The sequence below is a fragment of the Herpailurus yagouaroundi genome, unplaced genomic scaffold (genome assembly GCF_014898765.1).
Source record: "Herpailurus yagouaroundi ecotype Mexico unplaced genomic scaffold, PumYag 29, whole genome shotgun sequence".
Lineage (NCBI taxonomy): Eukaryota > Metazoa > Chordata > Mammalia > Carnivora > Felidae > Herpailurus > Herpailurus yagouaroundi.
The window spans coordinates 66,167,879-66,189,258 of record NW_024412377.1 but is presented as its reverse complement, the minus strand read 5'-3'; the positions used below and the strand labels follow the sequence as shown (position 1 = coordinate 66,189,258).

Here is a 21,380-nt window from a genome sequence, read left to right as displayed (position 1 = left end):
TCTAGAAATGTACATGTTTCTAGTTCTTTTATCCCTCAGAATTCCCCAGAGCTTCACAGCAAGTGGGACAAAAAACTGGGAGCCAATGCACAGATGTAGTAATTGAGAGCCTGAGGATTGGGAGGGTCATTTAGAAAAGGTAACCGTACGAGGAGGCCTTTTGGGTTACACTGTCTTCTAGGCTGAGTAGGAGAAAGAGAGGAGGATACTGACGTTAAGTTACATGCTTTGTACATATATTTCCTCCTTTGGTCCTCAGAACTACCCCATGAGATAAATATCATCTTACCACATTATAGAGAAAAATCAAGGCTCAGATGGGTAAAGTGACTTGCCCAAGATTACCCTGGTAGTGAGTGAATCCATCTGCATGACCCTAAAGACTATGCCCTCTTCGCTATGCCAGGCTGCCAGAGTGTGATAGGGAAACCTGAGGGAGGGCTATAGTCCATGCTTTTACTTTCAGAAAACATCCTTGGTTCTGGTCAATGAATTCAGGTAATCAGAGTATGTTATGAGTCCCCTGTGGGTCAACAAATGTCCTGATACTCCTGGCAGGCCACACAGCTGCTTTATAAAGTGGATGCCAAGACTCACGAATGAGTCCATGTGGCTAGAATGGTGTCAACCCAGTAACCACTGTTTTAAAAATGTGGCCTAGACCCCCCACCAATGGTGGAAGAGGAGTGGGGTTCAGCAGCACTCAGACAGATGGCTCAGATGCTTGCTCAGCAAGTTGCTTGAAAAGTAATGCACATGTTGTAGAATATTTGATAATATGAGAAAACATTCAATATGTGGTGTTACATTAAAAAGAAAGCAGGTTATACAGAAATCTGTTTCTTATGTCCTCAATTTTGTAAAACAAATGAAAAAACATACTGGTGATGCATGGAAAAAAGGCCAAAAGCATAGAGTAAAAGGGTGCTTTTCAGTAATATCCAACTTTTCTATAATGAATATAGACTTCTGACATCAGAAAAGAGATAATAATGGTCGTTAAAACATAAAAGGCAAAAAAAAAAAAAAAAGACATAAAAGGCCATTCTTTAAAAGATACTGAAGCATCAGAAGTGAATGGTTAAGTTGGAGGAACCGCTTCACGGACATCCAAAAAATAACTATGGGAGTCTTCTCTCAGGAAATAGCTTGAAATATGGAAAGAGTTTTCTACAGGGATGTTTGCTATACTGTTATTTATAAATATCAAAAAAGGGGAGGGGGAAAATGTTCAACATTAGAGGAATGGTGTTATGATAGGATATTATAAAGTCATTAAAATGTTTATGAAAAAGTTTTTAATAACATGGGGAAATACAAATGTTATATTAAACAGAAAGAGTATAAAAGAAAATTACACACAATATGATCTTACCATTGTTAAAAGATATATGCACAATCATATGTGGGTAGTAGCATTTTGAAATGTCACTAATATATTAACAGTGTTTCTCTGTGGTAGGATTTGGGGGATATTTTATTTTCTTCTTTGTACTTTTTTGCATCATTTCAGCTAGAATTATTCATAATGAGTATGCATCATTTTTATAAATATAAGGTTATTTAAAGTATTCTATGTTTATATGCACGTATATATGGATTTAATCTGTACATACATAAAACTATACACACAGATATACACACATACACATAACAAAAGATTATAGGAAAAACAATACTCCAAAATATTAACAGTGGTTACCTCTGAATGGCAAAATTAGGCGTACTTTCTCTTTTCATATATCTGTATTTTCCATATTTTCTACAACATGCTTCTATTACTTTCACATTAGAAACATGTTTAACTTCATAAATATAGTTATAAACTCATGTAAAAACATAGAAATGTGCTTAAACTACAAAATTCAATGAAAAGTAAAAGCAGGATACAAACAGTACATGCACTATGATTACAACCATATAAAAGCATATCTGTACGTGGCAAAGGCTGAAAATGAATCCGGAAAATAACCTCTTAAGTATGGAATCTTTGGGACCTGGCATATATCAGGGAATTTTCCCATTTATAGAAAAGATCAATCCATATAAAGACAAATAACCTTATAAAGTTTTTGTTCTTAAGCTATTTTCTCTTGGCCTAATGTTTTAATCTTTTTGGTACCATGAATGGTACCAACACTGACTTTATTATTTTTTTTGAAGTAATCTCTACACACAGCATGGGGCTCGAACTCATGACCACAAGATCAAGAGTTGTATGTTCCACTGACTGAGCCAGACAGGCACCCCCCAACACCGACTTCAAACAAAAGCAATTAGTACTAGTATAACTTAATGATGAACAAACCATAAGCAAGGCCAATGACATGCTCCAGGTGGTAGATGCCTCACCAAAGACTTCATTTTATAAGGGGATTCCACTTGTGGGCTATCTTAATGACAGTGATAATACTAATGATAGCAGCTGTCATTTACTAAGCATCTATTATGTCTTAGATTCCTTAAATACATTTCATCCTCACAACCTATAGATAGTATTATTAACATCTTACAGGTGAGGAAACTTAGGCACAAAGAAGTTAAGTCATATAGATAGTAAATAGCAGCATCAGGATTTAAACCTGCATGTCTGTGGCTTCAAAGTCCATATTCTGTTGTTTCATAGCATGAATAACCAGATTTGGGTGTGTTAAGAGGGTATAATTATGAGTAATTTTTCACCTTATCTTCAAAGTCTTCTAAAACATTGTTGTCTTGTTTTCATGATACAGTATTATAAAAAAGAATAAGTATTATAAATAGTATAGTCAGTCTACTTCCTGGTCCAAGATAAAGAAGCAAAAATTACAAAAAAAAAAAAAAAAAAAAAGACATAAAAATCAAAGAACTTTCACTCTTGACTAACTGCAGTTAGTGGAGGTTAAAAATCCCAGAAAGTCAGGAGTTAATGAGATGAAAGCGAGGGTTGAGCAACAGTGGTGACAAGATAAAGGGGACTATTTTAGAAGTCAACGCACTGGAATGAATTCATGGCAGTTGCAAACATGGCTTGCTGGGCAGTAGTGGCAGCACTCAAGTATTCAGCTTTGAAAAGCAAGTCCCTGTCTTGAGGAGAACAGGCAGCTTTGAGGATTAAAGAGAACAGGGCATAACCTGAGCACACAAAAAAGACAAGGATTTAGCTTTCAACTTGGAACACATGGTAATAATGGCAGGTGGATGCTGGGAGGGAAAAATCTAAGTGGGAGAGGTAAGAGATAGAATGCTCTCATGGTATGCATGGCCTGGAGGACTTTGACACTCTCGATTATAATTATTCATCAGGACAAAAGCTCAGGGCTAAGACACTTCTACAAAGAAAAACCGATGGAACCAAAGAAAGGGAAGTTAGGTGAGCACAACTCTGAGACTGCATTTCAATCTAGCTGGGCCTACTTTGGTATTTTTAAGGACTCTCAGAAGTTCGACCTCTCCAAGTCTGTGGCCCTAGGCATTGCATTCTGGACATTGGCATTGGTGCCCTGAGGATGGGAGGGGTACCGATACAGCACTACTCAGGAAAACCAGTACCTTCCACCTTAGTGGATTGCTGCTTCAGCTTTAAGTTCTTTGCGTGGGTCTTCCCCAGGTAGTGCGACTGGGCCACGACAGGGGAGGAAAAGGTCATGTTACAGATGGGGCAGCACTGGTTCTTGTCTTTGCTTCTGCTGTTCTTCTGGTTGGGAGAAAGAACACAGGTCTGATCACGCCACTGCCCAGCCAGAAAATCTTCCATGGTTCCCCATTGCCCACAGAAGAATGGGCATTCAAGGCCCCCTTCACACACTAACCCCAACCTACCTTTCTGGATCCTTCTCCAGCTACTTCATTTTAGGCTCTACTCACCATTCCCCACTTTATTCCCTGTTACTCCCTTGCTTTGTTTAGGTCATTCTTGCTCCCTAGAATGATCTTCCTTTTTTCCTGCCTGGCATATATCTGCTTAGCCTTCAAGACTCATACATATATGTCACTTCTTCTGGGAGACTTTTACTCAACTCAGTACACAATTATTGAGCTGCTTTGTGTGAGTATTCAGAAAATAATTAATCTTGTTCCTCCTCTGCATGCCTAGAGTACATTAAACAGATCTCTATCATAGCACTTGTCACCCAAACTGACAGTGTCATAGCTTAGGAGACTTTTCTGTGAACCAAAGTGCAGTGTTTGGGTATGGACCATTGGACTCATCTTTATTTCCTATCCTTAGCACCCTGCTGGAGTCTGACAAATAGTAGATACTCAGGATTTGTTGAACAAGCAGATATTATTTGTTGATTGTGATTACACCAGAAAACAATGTATTTCAAGCCTATGTTAAGAGCTCCCAGCCTCTCTCTGAGGTCTGATCTCTGAATAAAGTATTCATTCTAAGAGGATTTTTTAATCCTGGCACTATTGACATTTTGGAGTAAATAATTCTTTGTTGCAGAGGAAGAAGAAAGTCAGTCACTTCATTTGAACTACTGGGCCACCCTGAGAGTTGAAGTAATCAAGATACAAAGAGGTGAAGTGACTTGTCTAGGGTCCCAGAGTTGATCTTGTCTCTCTGAATTCTAAATCATAAGCAGAAGGGCAACTAGGGGATGGGTCCAGTGAATTTGGAGAAGGGATGAGCAAGGCCCTTCCACGCCTGTGAACACTGTAATAGGAGGCTATCTGTAAATTTTCATTCATTGAGCATCCATCAAGAATTGTAATTTTACCTTACAATACCCTTAAAAGGTAGGAATTATTATCTCCATTTTATGAATAAAGTACAGAGAGATTAAGTGATTTGCCCAAAGTCATCAAACCAATAAGTTGCAGAGCTAGTATAGGGCCCTAGTCTGCTACTTCTCATCCCATGACATTTGAACAACCTCCCATAAAACAAAATTAATGGTACCCTTGAGGGATTAGGATTGTTTCAGCATAATTCTCACAGTATTTCTAAGCCAAAAAGCAATGCATTTACAACTCAATCAGAACAGGCATTTGGAAAGTTGTTTCTTCCACCTGTTTATTCAAAACATTCAAGTGCTCAACTCAGCTCTTTCCCTCCCATTTCAAGAAAGCAAGCAGCTTGGCTTCCTTCCACTTTTTCTCCTTGAGTAGTAAATGAGAAGCTTTTGGTCCTGCTCCAATAAACCACTGGGTGGTAATGCATAACAATGGCTCCATATACTGAGCCGCTGTGTGTTTGGTGCTTTTGATAATTTTTCCCTCATTTTAGGTTGGAAAAATCCTAAAATGTTGATATTAACATCCTCATTTTTATGGAGGAAGAAATCAAGGCTCAGAGAAGTAACAACACTTGTCCAAGTCACACAACATGGCTAGGATTTGAAGCCAATTCAGTCTGACTCAAAGCCCACATTCTTTCCACCACACCAACCTGCCTGCTGGCTTCATCAGGAAGCGAGTGGTCTCAACATGGCAGCTGGATTACCTGATCTGAGTCTAGCTTCTTCGTTTCCCCCTTTAATGTCTCCATTCCATGGATTGCTAGGTATCTCTTCACTTTGTTGGCATGTTTTTTGCTCTGCAAGAACCCAGGAAAAAGATCAAAGATAGCCAAATGCCATTTCATATCTAACAAGGCACTCAAAAACACTAGATTTTCATTTGATTCATCCTCACAAAAATTTTGAGGAGAGGGTGGGAGAAGAAACCTAGTTTATTGAGTTCCTACTCTGTTTAAAGCACTTTAAATGCTATCAAATCTAATCTGCACAGCAATCTATGAGAAAATTATCATCATCTCTGTCGTACTGATAAGGAAACTAAGGCTGAAGATGGTGAGGTTTCTTGCCCAAGATGAGCAGCAGAGCTGTGATTCTAACTCGGTCTATTTAAAGCCAAAGTGCATACTTTCTACTACATTAAGCTGAGAAGGAAGACGTAAGTATAATGATCTTGATTTGGACGGGAGAAATGAGATGCAAAAAATTAAGTCAATCTTCAAGTCACAGTCAACATGCATGGAGGTGATGTCTGGGTGGCTAAGAAGGAAGTGAGGGCTTGGCACGGAGTGTGGAAAGTAAAGTTTTTCTTTTTTTTTTGGTGTGTGTGTGTGGCGGGGGGAGTAAAGTATTTAAAGGTACAGTGGCATACCTGGTAGTGTGCCAGCTTCTGGGACTCAGAAATTAGCAAGGCGCAGCAAACCTTACACTGAGTATTGGTAAAGAGACACTGGTTCTTCTGGATCATGTGCTCCACTACAGAGAGGAAAATAAAAAAATCTTTGAGTTAAAAACCTGCTTCAACAGTGCCATCTTTGAACCCTCTCAAACATAGGCACTGAGTAACGGAATGCCATACCATCATATCTCGGCAAAGCTTTGTCACTCCTCACCTATGTTTTCATGACGCATGCTATGTTTTCACATCACTTACCTAATTACTTACTTTACAACTTCGTGTAAGGCAATTTTCTTTACTAAGTAATTTTTTTTGAAATATAATTGACATATAACACTGTATTAGTTTCAGGTATACAATATAATGATTTGATATTTGTATATATTACAAAATGGTCACCATGATAGATCTAGTTAACATCTGTCACCATACATAGTTATAAATCTTTTTCTCGTGATGAGAACTTTTCAGATTTACTCTCTTAGCAACTTTCAAATATACAATACAGCATTAACTATAATCACCATGCTATAAATTCTTTTAAAAAGGAATCTTTAAGGGCGCCTGGGTGGCTCAATTGGTTAAGCGTATGACTCTTGATTATGGTTCGGGTCATGATTCCAGGGTTGTGGGATTAAGCCCTGTGTTAGGGCTCAGTGTGGAGCCTGCTTGGAATTCTCTTTCTCCTTCTCTCTGTGCCTCTCCCCTCCTGTTTTTTTTTTTTTTTCTTTCTTTTTTAAAAAAATGAATCTTTAGATCATAAACTTAAACTAGATACCAATAAAAATGAAATAATTCTAGCCAGACACTGGTGACAGGCTTGGAGCTCTCCCTTAAAAGAATAAGAGAGCAGCAACTATGAAGAGAGGTGTTGAGACATGGCAGCACCTGAGACTCCTTCCCAGATAGAATCAGAAAGATTGAAAGACTTGAAAAGGGAATCATTTTTTCATTCTTTGTAAAAAAATTGTAATGATAAATTCTTTATCTTTTTATTATATGTGAACATTTTCTGTGGAATTAAAAATGAAGCCACCCCCAAATTTATTCCACTAGAAGATCAACAGCATTTGCTGATTTTACTATTTTATTGTATCTTATTTTTAAAATATTTTATGTAATCTCTACACCCCATGTGGGGCTCAAACTCACAACCCCAACATCAAGTGTTACATACTTGATGCCTACTGAGCCAGCTAGGTGCCCCACATTTTCTGATTTTAAGAATTTACATTGGTATAACTGTACACACAGAATTGGTTAGAAAATTGCATTGGGGTTTAGTTATTAAAAGACTAGAACATTCTTTTTGTATGGAAATAATGTGTTTGTTTATTAGGGAAACATTAAAAATTGGTTTCTTTTGAATAAATCAGAAGATTTGAAAAGAAGTTTTGGAGGATAAGTATCAATTAGAAGATGCTGCTGGATAATCTTTTACCTTCAGGAAAAAAGGTAAATTAATCCTGTTATTATATAGTAAACATAAACTATAATCTAATACCAGTTAAATGTGTATGGTACAAACCACGGTTAGGATCTTGGGTTCCCCAGGCATGTTGACTTGGGTTCAAATCCTGCAGCTGTTACTGTTACTGTGTGATTTTATAGAAATTGCTTAATCTCCTCCTGTGGTTTTCCTTTGTTTAAAATGGGGATACAGAAGTCCTACCTCATCTGCAGTTTCACTTCCTGTGATTTCAGTTACCCACAGTTAACCGCAGTCTGGAAGCAGATGATCTTCTTTCTTACACATCAATATAGTAGCCTAACGCTGTGTCACAATGCCTACGTCATTCGCCTCACTTTATCTCACCATATAGGTATTTTATCATTTCACGTTACCACAGGGTAAGTACAGCACAGTAAGATATTTTGAGAGAGAAACAGAGATACCACATTCACATGACTTTTATTACAGTATATATATTTTTATTTTTAATTTTTTTTAACGTTTATTTATTATTGAGAGAGAGACACACACAGAGCATGAGCAGGGGAAGGGCAGAGAGAGGGGGAGACACAGAATCTGAAGCAGGCTCCAAGCTCCGAGCGGTAAGCACAGAGCCCGACACGGGGCTCGAACTCACAAACTGTGAGATCATGACCTGAACCGAAGTCGGTCGCTCAACCAACTGAGCCACCCAGGCGCCCCACAGTATATCGTTATAATTGTTTTATTTTACTAAGTTATTGTTGTCAATCTCTTATTACTGTGCCTAATTTCTAAATTAAACTTTATCATAGGTATGTATGTATATAGGAAAAAACACAGTGTATATAGGGTTTGGTACAATCTGTGGTTTTAGGAATTCAGTAGGGGTCTTGGAATATATCCCCCATGAATAAAGGAGACTACTGTACTAGTAACTTGTATCTCATTGAATGTATTCTCCTTGTGGTTTTTCCATACAAAGCAGTGCAATGTCTGGCTTAGTGCATGCTGTCAGTGTTATATGTCAAATTCTTTTTCGGGTCCTGTGGTTCTAAGCAAATTAATTATTTTCTATGTTGTACCTGTGAAGGTTTTTTTTTTTTTAAAGATTTTATTTTAAGTAATCTTTATGCCCAACATGGGCTTGAAGCCCAAGATCAAGAGTTGCATGCTCCACCAACTAAGTCAGCTAGATGCTCCAGGATATTTCTTTTTTTTTAAAATTTTTTAATGTTTATTTATTTTTGAGAGAGAGAGAGAGGAAGAGACAGAATCCGAAGCAGGCTCCAGGCTCTGAACTGTCAGCACAGAGCCTGATGCATGGCTCGAACTCACAAGCTGTGAGATCATGACCTGAGGTGAAGTTGGACACTTAACCGAATGAGCCAGCCAGGAGCCCCTCCAGGGTATTTCTTATGCTATAACTTGATATGTGTTAAATTTTTTCTCACTGTTCTTGATCTGACTTTGAAACACCTAAAATCAGCTAACATATTACACAAGTTCTACACTGTAGGTACCTATGATATTAACCTGTTCTTTTTTTTTAAGTTTATTTTGAGAGAGAGTTAGAGAGAGAGAGAAGAGGGAGAGAGGGAAAGGAAAGGGTGGGAGGGAGAGGGAGGGAGGGAGGGAGAGGGAGGGAGAGAGAGGGAGGGAGGGAGAGGGAGAGAACGTGAGTGGTGGAGGGGGGGAAGGGGGAGAGAGAGAGAGAGAAAGAAACCACGATCATGACCCTAGCCAAAACCAACAGTCGGATGCTCAACTGACTGAACCACCCAGGCACCCCCATATTAGCTTGTTTTTAATCACTGGGCCCAGAGAACTAAGCCTTACCTTTGGGGAGAAGTAAAATTTCACCCAAGGCATGAGTTCTATAATGACACCAATAATCTGAGGCAGGGCAGAGTTCAGAAAACCATGAGGGGACAGCAAGCCCATGTTTTATATTTTTCACTCTGGAGCAAAACATGGCTAAAATGCCTTGGAGGGAGATTCTTGGTAGGAAACTTTTAAGGTGACTTTCCCTACTCTACAAGATCTAAAGTTTATCTATGCCAGCCCTTTTGGGCAGAAAGGCTATTGTCTGGCTGTATTTCTGCCCCTTAGAATCTGTTTATTTCCACATTTTTCTCCTATGGTGATTGGTAAATTTTTGTGAAAGACCTTGCCAGGCTCATCTGGGTTCAGAGAAACCAAGGAAAGTGGATCTGTCAACATATCTGGGCCAGAGTTAATTAATTAATTAATTTTTAAGTAGGCCCCACACTGGGTGTGGAGCCAAATTTGAGGCTTGAACTAACAACCCTGAGATCAAGACCTAAGCTGGTATCAAGACTTGGATGTTCTGTCCCAGAACTTTTATTTTAAAGGGAAAATGAGAGGCTACTCAGAATGCAAAGCTCAGGGCACCTGGGTGGCTCAATTGGTTTAGTGTCCAACTCTTGATTTTGGCTCAAGTCATGATATCACAGTTCCTGAGATTGAGCCCTATGTTGGGCTCTGTGCTGACAGCACAGAGTCTGCTTGGGATTCTCTCTCTCTCTCTCTCTCTCTCTCCCAAAATAAATAAACTTAAAAAAAAAAAGGGGGTGCCTGGGTGGCTCAGTCGGTTAAGCGGCCGACTTCGGCTCAGGTCATGATCTCGCGGTCAGTGACTTCGAGCCCCGCATCGGGCTTTGTGCTGACAGCTCAGAGCCTGGAGCCTGTTTCGGATTCTGTGTCTCCCTCTCTTTGACCCTCCCCCGTTCATGCTCTGTCTCTCTCTGTCTCAAAAAATAAATAAACGTTAAAAAAAAGAAAAAAAAAAAAAAAAGGATTGCAAAGCCCACAAGGGGGAGATGGTACCCAGGAGTAAGAGTCCAGCCATCCTCTCCAGACCTGGAGATGCTGGATTTCTTTCTTTCTTTCTTTCTTTTTTTTTTTTCAATTAAAGGAGATGAAATTCTTTTACTGTTTTAAGTTTCTTTATTTCTTTTTTTAAAATAATTTGTTAATGTTTATTTATTTTCGAGGGAGAAAGAGAGAGGGAGCGGCAGAGAGAGAGGGGACAGAGGATCTGAAGCAGGCTTCGCACCGACAGAAGAGAGCCGGATGCGGGGCTCGAACCTACAAACCGCGCGATCATGACCTGATCTGACGCTTAACTGACTGAGCCACCCAGGTGCCCCAATGAAATTCTTTTTCAAAGATATTCAGAATCTGACTTCCAAAGACTAAACAGGGCAGAGACCATGTTGTCTATGACTTTGTATCCCCAGTATCTAGTATGATACCTGACCCATAGCAGGAGCTTGGTAAATAACTACTAAATGAATAAAGAGGCACCTCTTTGGCCTCAGAGTATATCCACGTAGTCCACAAATATATATTCAGAATACACCCTATGTGCCAGCACTGGGGCCATATCAACAAAACACAGTACAAAGTAAATAAAAAGCAAAATAGTGACAGAGAGGGAGAAATGCTATGAAAACAAAATCAGTGCTAGAGAATGATGGGGGCAACACAGTCAGTGAAGACCATCTTAGGAGACATCAGCCACAAGGAGGTCTGGGGGAAATAGTGTTGCAGCCTGAGACAGTGCCAAATCTCTGAGGCAGGGATGAGTTTGGCATATTCAAAGAAGGGAAAGGAGGTCAATGTGGCATGAGTATGGTGAATGAGACAAAAGTGGCAGGAAATAAAGCTGGAGAGGCAGTGTGAGGCCTACAAGATCATTTTGGATGAATACAAGGCCTCAGAAGCCATGATTTGAACTATGGATTTTGTTTTTAGTGCAAGAAGAGGCAATAAGATCTGGCTTATGTTTTGGAAAGAATACTCTGATCATTGTGTCAGTAGACTGTATGGAGATGGCAATGGAGGTTGGCAATGGAGACAGAGAAAAGTGCATGGATTTGGAATTACGTTCTAGAAGTAGATCCGATACACAATTTCTTTGATTTGATGTGAGAGAATGAAGGAAGGAGTCAAGGGTAACTCTTAGGTTTTGAACTTGAGCAACTAAACTAAGATGAGATGAAAACTGGAGGAAGACAGCCTTGGAGGAGAATTTAAGACTTTTCTTTGGCTATGTTAAACATGAGTGGTCTATCAGATATATGTGTAGAGATATCAAGTAGTCAGTTGAAGATTCAAGTCTGGAGCTCAAGGGAGAGGTCAGAACTGGAGATATAAGTTGAGAATCATCAATATATCAATCATAAATAAGGCTATGGGCTAGAAAAGAATGCCTAGTGTAGATGGAAAAGGAAGGAGGCCCTGGGATAGAGTCTTAGAGCCCTTCAAACCCTGAGAGAGAACTGTCCAGCTAAGCCTTTCCTAAATTCCTGACCCATAAAAACCATGAGAGGTTCACAAGGTTGGAGGAAGCTAAGGTCCATGTTGGGAAAAAGAACTTGATAAATTATCAGAATTCTGAGAAGGTGGCCTGAATATGCATCTCGGTTGCCCTGATATCCATACATAACACTACTACCTCTCCAAAATTGGTCAGATTTGATATAAGAAATCTGATGCTTAGAAAAATCATTGGAGGGGTGCCTGGGTAGCTCAGTTGGTTAAGTGTCCAACTTCAGGTCATGATCTCACAGTTGGTAGTTCAAGCTTTGCACTGGGCTCTATGCTGACAGCATGGAGTCTACTTGGGATTCTCTCTCTCCTCCTCTTTCTGTCCCTCCCCCACTCATGATTTCTCTCTCTCTCTCTCTCTCAAAATAAGTAAACTTAAAAAAAAAAAAAAAACAACATTGGACAGGCTGAAGGTACTAGGTTGGGCCTCCACAAATGTCTCTAGGAACAATATATGACTGTTTCAACAGAAGATCTATAGTGTCTGAGGCTTCCATCACAGCCTTGCTGGAAGTAAGAAGCTTCCATTGTCAATGACCCTACATCTCAGCCCATAAAGCTGGATAAAGGATGCTGATGCTGAAACACTGATGTAGGATGATCTCATAATGCAATGACCTTCTTTTCTTTTCTTTTCTTTTCTTTTCTTTTCTTTTCTTTTCTTCTCTTTCTTTCTTTCTTTCTTCCCCCCCCCCCCCTATTTTAGAGAGAGGGAGAGAGAGCATGAGTGGGGGAGAGGATCAGAGGGAGGGAGGGGAAAAGGGAGGGAGGGAGGGAGAGAGAGAGAGAATATCTTAACAGACTCCATACTCAGCACAAAGCCTGACATGGGGCTTGATCCCATGATGCTGGGATCATGACCTGAGCCAAAGGGTCAGCCGCCCAACCGACTGAGTCACCCAGGCACCCCTCCATGACCTTTATTGACCATAACAATAGCCAACAGCCATATGAATTTGTGTCTTCCCTATATTATGATAAGACATGATTGGCAGGATTTAATTTGTATCCATATTGTAGCCAACTATCTAGATGTATGGGGAAGAGACTAAGAGATCTGGCATAGGGCTGATTTTCACAGGGTCAATGAAGTATGGACAGAGACAGCTGGTGTAGAGAAGCAAGATAATTCATAAACTTAAGGAATTTAGGGAAAGTAGTATTTGGGGGAGAAAATGATCGTGACACCTCAATTCAAGTTACAATTGTCTTTGGGTGACTTAATGTACCTTAAGTTGCCTTAGGATACTAGGGCCAGAATAGCTGGCGTGACTAAACCATCTCCAATATTCCAAGTAATGGTGAACACCGCTAATCTATAATGACTTACTATTCCTTTTTTTTTTTTTTTTTAAGTTTATTTATGTGCTTTGACAGAGAGCAAGCTAGAGAGGGGTAGAAAGAGGGAGGGAGGGAGGGAGGGGGAGGGGGAGAGGGAGAGAGAGAGAGAGAGAGAGAGAGAGAGAGAATCCCAAGCAGGTTCCACACTTCCAGCAAGGAGCTCAATGTGGGGCTCAAACCCACAAACCGTGAGATCGTGACCTGAGCTGAAACACAGAGTCGGACACTTAACCAAATGAGCCACCCAGGCGCCCCATGACTTGCTATTCCTTGGGCCTTAGAATCTCAACTCAGCTCCACAGAAATTCATCAGTTGTCTGAAGTTGGTTCTCAGGGATAGATATAACCTATTTAGAACGCTGCTTCTTATTGCTTATTAGGAGGTAGTGGATTTCTAGGTACAGCTATAGTTAGAAAGCAGTAAACAACAAAAGATCCTAGTAAAAGCAAGCTGGACATAATCTACCAGTGGGTCAGACTGTTTAGGCAGTGTAGTCTAACAGGCAGGGTGGTCTACAAGAATGAATTGGACATTAGCCCCGTTAAGGTTATTTAGCTTCAGCACTTCTATCTATTTTGTGAATCCATACTGTTGATGGTGTGTAAAAACTCAAATTTTATTATCAAAAAAGGCATGAAGAAAACAAATGTAATGGCATTGATAATGTGGTGTTAAAAAGTTTTCTACTTAAAATACGTATAACACAGAGTTGAGCTGAAAGCACAATAAATGAAATGAAAAAAACACTAGAAAAAATCAGTATCAGTTTCTAAGTAGCAGAAGAATCAGTGAACTTGCAGATAAATCAACAGAAATACTCAAACTGAAGAAAAGAGAAAAAGAAAATTGATAATGAACAGAGCCACAGATACATGTGGGATACATCAAGCATACCAAACAAATACATACCAAACATATATATGGGGAGTCTCAGAAGAAGAGAAAGGAATAGGAAAAAACCCCACATGTTTTAAGAAACAATGTCTGAAAACTTCCCATATTTGATCAAAGAAAAACATTAATCCATACAGCTAAAAGCCTCAAGGTACTCAAAATATGATAAATACCAAGAGATCTACACCTAGATACATCATAGTCAAGCTACTGGAAGATAGAAACTCTGTAAAGCAGCAAGAGAAAGATGACTCATCCTGTACAGTGGAATAATTTGATTAATGACTTACTTCTTATCTGTAACAATGAAAGCCAGAGAGCAGTGGAATAACATATTCAAAGTAGTGAGAAAGATCAACACTGTCAACTAATAATTCCATGTCCAGTAAAACTATCCTTCAAACAGTATGCTAAGTGACAGAAGCCAGTCACAAAAGGCCACATATTATACAATTCAATTTACATGAAACATCCAGAATAAGCAAATCTATAGAAACAGAAAGGAGATAAACAATTGTCAGAGGTGACTGCTAATGGGTGTAGGGTTTCTTTCCGGGGTGATGAAAATGTTCTAAAATTAGATAGTGGTCATGGTTGTACAATTCTGTGAATATACTAAAAACCACTAAATTATATATTTTACAAAGATGCATTTTATGGTATATGAATTATGTATCAATAAAGATGTTATTTTAAAAAATATATACTTTGGGGCGCCTGGGCGGCTCAGTGGCTGAGCGTCCGACTTTGGCTCAGGTCATGATCTCGCGGTTTGTGAGTTTGAGTCTGGTGTCGGGGTCTGTGCTGACAGCTCAGAGCCTGGAACCTGCTTCAGATTCTGTGTCTCCCTCTCTCTCTGCCCCTCCCCTGCTCACACTCTGTCTCCCCCCCCTCTCAAAAATAAATAAACATTAAAAAAAATTTTTTAATAATAAAAAAAAATATATATATATACTTTAAGACTGAAAACACAATAAAGACATTCCCAGATAAAGACTGAGAGAATTCACTGTTAGCAGGTTTGCCTTGCAAGAAATACTAAAGAAAGCCCTGCTAGCTGAAAGGAAGTGGTACTAAGTGGTAATGAATCCGGAAGAAGAAAAAAGAACACCAGAAATGGTAAATATGTATGCTAATATAAAAGACATTATAAATATTTTTTTAATATTTTTTAAATCTTTAAATAAAATCAATAAATAAAATCAATAAAAAATTTTTTTAATCTTTATTTACTTTTAAGAAAGAGAGAGACAGAGTATAGGGGAAGGGTAGAGGCAGAGACAGAGGGAGACACAGAATCTGAAGCAGGCTCCAGGCTCTGGCTGTCAGCACAGAGTCCAACACGGCACTTGAACTCACGAAACGCGAGTTCATGATCTGAGCTGAAGTTGGATGCTTAACTGACTGAGCCATCCAGGCGCCCACCCCCCAAAAAAATTTTTTTTTTCTTTAAATTTTTAATGTTTATTTTTTTTTATTTATTTTTTTTTAAATTTTTTTTTCAACGTTTTTTATTTATTTTTGGGACAGAGAGAGACACAGCATGAACAGGGGAGGGGCAGAGAGAGAGGGAGACACAGAATCGGAAACAGGTTCCAGGCTCCGAGCCATCAGCCCAGAGCCCGACGCGGGGCTCGAACTCACGGACCGCGAGATCGTGACCCGGCTGAAGTCGGATGCTTAACCGACTGCGCCACCCAGGCGCCCCTAATGTTTATTTTTAAGACAGAGAGAGACAGAGCATGAACAGGGGCGGAGCAGAGAGGGAGGGAGACACAGAATCTGAAGCAGGCTCCAGGTTCCGAGCCATCAGCCCAGAGCCCGACGCGGGGCTCGAACTCACGGACCGTGAGATCATGACCTGAGCCGAAGTCGGACGCTTAACCGACCGAGCCACCCAGGCGCCCCCCCAAAAAATTTTTTAATGTTTTTTTTGAAAGAGAGAGAGAGACAGAGTGTGAGTAGGGGAGGGGTAGATAAAGAGGGAGACACAGAATCCAAAGCAGGCTCCAGGCTCTGAGCTGTCAGCACAGAGCCAGATGAGGCACTCAAATCCACAAACTGTGAGATCATGACCTGAGCTGAAGTCGGAGGGTTAACTGACTGAGCCAACCAGGTGCCCCACAAATATACTTTTTTTAATAACTTCTCTTCACTTCTTTAGAAGAGATGTTGTATAAATCAATAATTATGACACTGAATAATTAGGTTTATAACATATATCAATGTAACAAATATGACAATAATAGTACAAAGGAGGGTGAGGAATGGAGCACTATTAGAGGAATGTTTTTATACATTTTATCAGATTTAAGTTAGTATTAATTTGAAGTAGACTGTGATGAGTTAAGATGCATCATATAGTCCCTCGAACACTAAGAAAATACAATTAAAAAGTAAAAAAAAAAAAAAAAAAAAAAAAGGGCACCTGGGTGTCTTGGTTGAGAGTCTGACTTCAGCTTAGGTCACAATCTCACGGTTCATGGATTTGAGCCCCACACTGGGCTCTGCTATCAGCACAAAGCCTGCTTCAGATCCTGTCTCCTTCTCACTCTGCCCCTTCTCTGCTTGTGCTCTCTTTCTCAAAAATAAATACATTAAAAAAAAAAGTATAAAAAATTGACAGAGGAAGTAAAATGGTCCACTAAAAAATACTAACCACAAAGGAAGTCAGTAAAGGAGAAAAGGAAGAACAAAATGAAAAGGAGATAAATAGCAAAATAGAAAATGTAAATCTAGCCATTATCAATAATTAAATTAAATGCAAACAGTCTAAACAGCCCACTCAAAAGCCAGAGACTGTCAAAGGATAAAAAGCAAGATCTATACAATGGGATTCTATTAGCAACAAAACATAATGAAGCACATAATGAATGCACGGTACAACGTGGCTGAACCTCAAAAACATGCTGAGAGAAGCCAAATGCATTCATATTGTATGATTTTATTTATATGAAATGTTCAGAAAAGGCAAATTTTAGAGACAGTGGTAGCCCAGGGCAGGAGGTAAGAGTGGAGATTTAATGTAAAGAAGCAGAAAGGAACTAACTGGAGTGACGGAAATATTCAAAAACAGAATTGTGGCTACACAACTCTATACTTTTAGCAAAAAATCATTGCATTGTACAGTTAGAATGGCTGAATTTTATGGTATATAAATTATAACTCAATAAAAGTGCTAAGAGAAAAACAAAACAAAAACCAAGATGAGTAGAACCTGGTGTTACAGATATCTATCTAGACCTCATATAAATACTGGAAAGTGAGGACAGTAGGGAAATGAACTGGGTCCTAAGTGACATTGTACATTCATACACACATAAGCAATTCACTTTTTAGAGCACAGCTGCTGTGTTCTCTGCTTCAAGGTCCAGCAGATGCCTTCCCTGTCCCTCAAGGACAAAGGTCACTTCCTCTTTGTGCACGACCAATTCTTACACATTCCTCTTTACTGCACCCATTACATTATACTGAAACTGTTTTGGTGTCTGCTTCCTGGACTAGACTATAAACCCCTCCCAGGGGGAAGGACAGTATCTTCCTCATCTCTGTAGCTCTGATGCCCAGCCAGTCCTAGGAACTGAGCATACATCAATGATTGTCAAATTAGTGAAAGGAAAATTGGGGTGCATTTGGGGGGATTTGTACCAAACAAGTTTGAAATTATGAGGGAGACAGAAGGCCCATATTAATTTAGTAGGAGTCAGACTAGACTAGTTTTCAAACTGGAGAAGTACATACAAGGGTATAGGTCTATGTACCACAGACCCCAAATTTAAACATATCTTCTTTGGATGTGGTCAAAAAGTCCATTTTATCCCAGGACAATCAGTTCACAAGCAACATATTAAACTTTCCATGATTAGTCTGCTCAGCAAACAAACAAACCTTCTGATTTCCGAGATTACTTGACAGGATTAGCACAGAAGGCCAGACGGTTCTTGTACTTCTGGACTGGAGTTAAGCAGCTAGTGGTAAGGACCATGAAGGGAGTCACGCAACCAGGTCAGGCCAGCCCTTTCCATCCTCCTCTATCTCCATCTTACCCAGTGCCAGGTCAAATGCAGAGCAAGCTAGGAAGCTTCAGCCCAGAAGTGCCCCCCAGTGTACCCTGTTCTTCACAACTTCGGGACAAGCCTAGGATACAAAGAAGTTGGACCCAAAGTATACCCTGGCCAGTTTTTCAGGCTCCTGGCCCCCATCGCATAAAAAGGACCCAGGTAGTAGAAACTCGACAAATAGAAACAGGGATAAACCAGGTTCAGTCACCAAGGCCAGGAAGAACATGGGGTAAGAAGGCCTTCTGGAGTTCTTGCAAGTGTGGGGCATGAGAGAAGAGAGGCAAGATACACTAGGGGTGGGGGAACTTGGAGACTGGGGCAATGGAGAGTCAGGGGAAAATGGTGGGGGGATAGCAGTCTGGCGGAGAAGGTTCTGTGGGTCTCCGGGAAGGCACGGATAGGAATTACAGTCATCGAGTTTAGGGAAGAGCTGCGCTCTGGTGGATGAGAAAGGCGGGGGAACCCCCACCCCCAACGGTGTGAGCATGAGAAGGCCCTTGACTACTGGAGAGCGGAGACCTCATTCGCTGGGTGCGGCGGCCTCAATTTTCCGTGGAGCTAGCCCACGGTACCCAGGCCCTGCTGGGCTGCACGAGTCAAGGAGTCCCGGGCGCGTCACGCAAGGGGGCGGGCCGGGCGCCAGGGGGTGTGACCGGAGACCCGGGGGCAGTCCCGCATTCCCAACCCGCGCTTCCTCCGCTCCCAGCGAAACGAGCGGGTGGGCGAGGGACTTACTGCCTCTGAGGTCCGCGGACTCACCTTCCTCCCTCCCCACTGGTTGGGCCCCGGACACTGCTTCCCACAGGCGGCGCGCCCTCTCGCGGTCGAAGCGCAGTCCGTCCGGTTCCCGGCCTTCTCGCTCCTCCGAGCTGGTGTATGGCAGGGCCCCTCCGCTGTCCGCGGCCTCCACGGTGCCCAACGCAGTATACTCCATCTTTCCTGCAAGCCGTAACCGGCAGATAGCCGCTCATAAACCTTGGTCTCGCGAGATGTGGGTAGGAGGGTGACTTTGCCGGGCCAACAAGTCTCGCGAGGTTTGGGAGCTGCAGCCCGCGTTGCAATGCGGGCCTTGGTGCTTCCCTTTGATCGCTGGTGAGCCTCGGAGCGTGTTCCGTGGAGCTGAAAGTTAGTCGCTGGTTTCACAGTAGCCCCCTTACTCTGATACAGGTTCGTGCAGGTTCTCACCTTGCTCACCATCAGCCTTTGACACTTCGAAATAGTTCTCTTGAAGGCCCGTTACGTGGGAATATTTTCTCCGTTTTACTGTTAGGGAAACTGAGGCCTAGAACCTAAAAAAAGTTTACTCAAGTTTGCCACCAGAATGTAGTAGAGCTAGGACTCCATCTCCGTAATAAATACCAGTTGAGTTTCAACTTCTAACTCCTAGCCCAGACCCCACCCCCCCACCCCTTAAACTCTCAATGCAACTGTCAAACCTGAAATTTTATCTTCCATCCCCATAGATCCATAGTCTTTCAGGAGCCACCATCTCTTGGCAAGGTTATTGTGGCATCTTCACTAGTCCTTTCCCTTGCCCTTCAGATATTCTCAGCACAACAGCCCTAGCAGTCCTCATAGCAAACCATGTCATGATACCCTGATGCTCATATTTTCCAACACTTTCCTATCCTACTCTTGATAAAAGCCAAAGAAAGTCCTTAGTTTAGCCAAAAGACCCTATACAGTCTGACTTCCTTTAACCTCCCTGATTTTATCTCCTGTGTTAGCCTCCGACACCTTCATTACTGTCCCAGTTACCCTGACCACCTGGATTGCATTTTCCCCGTATATTCTCATGGCTCAGTCTTTCACTTCTTTCTCTGGCTACCCTATCTAAAACACACATGTCATGTTCTTCTTTCCTGCTTTATTATTTTTTCCTTCTTAACACTTAACATTATCAGACATAGTATGATTTTACTTTTTATCTTTTTTGTTTGTTTCCCCACTAGTAGGCACACCCCTAGAAAGTAGAGATTTTTGTCTATTTTGTTCTCAGATGGAACTCCAGCACCTTGAAATAGAGCCTGGGTTCTCATAGGTACATATAAAATATCTGTCAGTGAAATTTTTGATATAATTACCTTATTTCAACTTCATTTATTCAAATGCTTATTGAGAGTTTAATTATGAGTTAGATGTTGTTTTGAGCATTGGAATACAATGGTGAACAAGACAGAAAGGGAATCTCTGGTATTGTGTTTTTTATTCTACTGGAGGAGAGTGTAATAAGTCAACAGATTGTAATAAGTACTAAGAACATAAAACGAATATATATTGGGTGAATGATGTGCAAGGAACATTAGTCAGGGTGGTCAGAGAAAGCCTCTAAAGAAATGACATTTTACCTAAGCCTGATTGATGAGAAGTGGGAGGCCATGTAAAGAACTGGTGAAGAATGTTCCAGGGAGAGGGAACAGGAGGTACAAAGCCCCTATGGCAGGAGTGAACTTGCTCTGTTGGAAGGAATAGGAAAAAGAACACTGTGGCTGGAGCCCAGTGAACAAGGGAGAAGTAATATCAGAGGAGGCAAAAAGAAAAAAAGAAAGAGACAGGTTTCTTGCCTGAGATCACACAGCTGACCAGCAAGAGATACTTATTTATACTGTAAATATTGAGCATTAGCTAGTGGCAGCCTTCATGCCTGACTCCTCTATAGTGTAATAGATGATTGATGTTTATGCAGTGTTTTATAGTTTATGAAGCACCTTTAACATACATTATAACATTAAATCCTCAGAGTGGTTTTCCTATGAAGGATTCTTTCTTATTGGACAGTAAAGAAACAGACTGGGAGAAGTGAACGTTTTATCAGGGTCACACAGCTAGTTAATGACAGAGTCCATACTTGAACACCAGTCCTCAGACTGCACATCCATGTCCTTTTGTCAGTACCAGATGACCAACCTAAAAACCAAGGACTGTACATTACTTATTAATCTTAAAGAAAGTTTCTACTTATCCAAATTTCCATAGCCTGAGTTATTCACTAGAAATCCCAAGGTATAGAGGACATTTTAGTCAAAATCCCAGAATTCAAGCATATATATTTAACACAATGGAGCAAAATACAGTCCCCCTCCCCTTGCTCCCATCTAATTAGATGCTCAAAAATATTTATTTTTATTTATTTATTTATTTATTTATTTATTTATTTATTTATTTATTTTGA

The 21,380-nt window shown here is 40.6% G+C and overlaps 1 protein-coding gene across 7 annotated transcripts in view; it reads right to left on the bottom strand.

Annotated features, from left to right (window-relative positions):
• The window catches only part of ZNF346 (zinc finger protein 346), a 30,446-nt gene extending 11,259 nt beyond the window's left edge, over positions 1 to 19,187 (bottom strand). For 3 of the 7 annotated variants that reach the window (XM_040446080.1, XM_040446097.1, XM_040446123.1), the window contains exons 1-4: positions 18,968 to 19,186; positions 6,097 to 6,200; positions 5,432 to 5,524; positions 3,532 to 3,676 (exon numbers count right to left, since the gene is read on the bottom strand). In XM_040446080.1, coding sequence (XP_040302014.1) covers positions 3,532 to 3,676; positions 5,432 to 5,524; positions 6,097 to 6,200; positions 18,968 to 19,142 — 517 coding nt within the window. In that variant the 5' untranslated portion in view covers positions 19,143 to 19,186. Of the gene's footprint in view, positions 1 to 3,531; positions 3,677 to 5,431; positions 5,525 to 6,096; positions 6,201 to 18,035; positions 18,061 to 18,967 lie in introns of those variants that run through there. The other 4 variants (XM_040446089.1, XM_040446107.1, XM_040446112.1 and 1 more) reach the window with 3 other exon arrangements.
• Between the last annotated feature and the right edge of the window lie 2,193 nt (positions 19,188 to 21,380).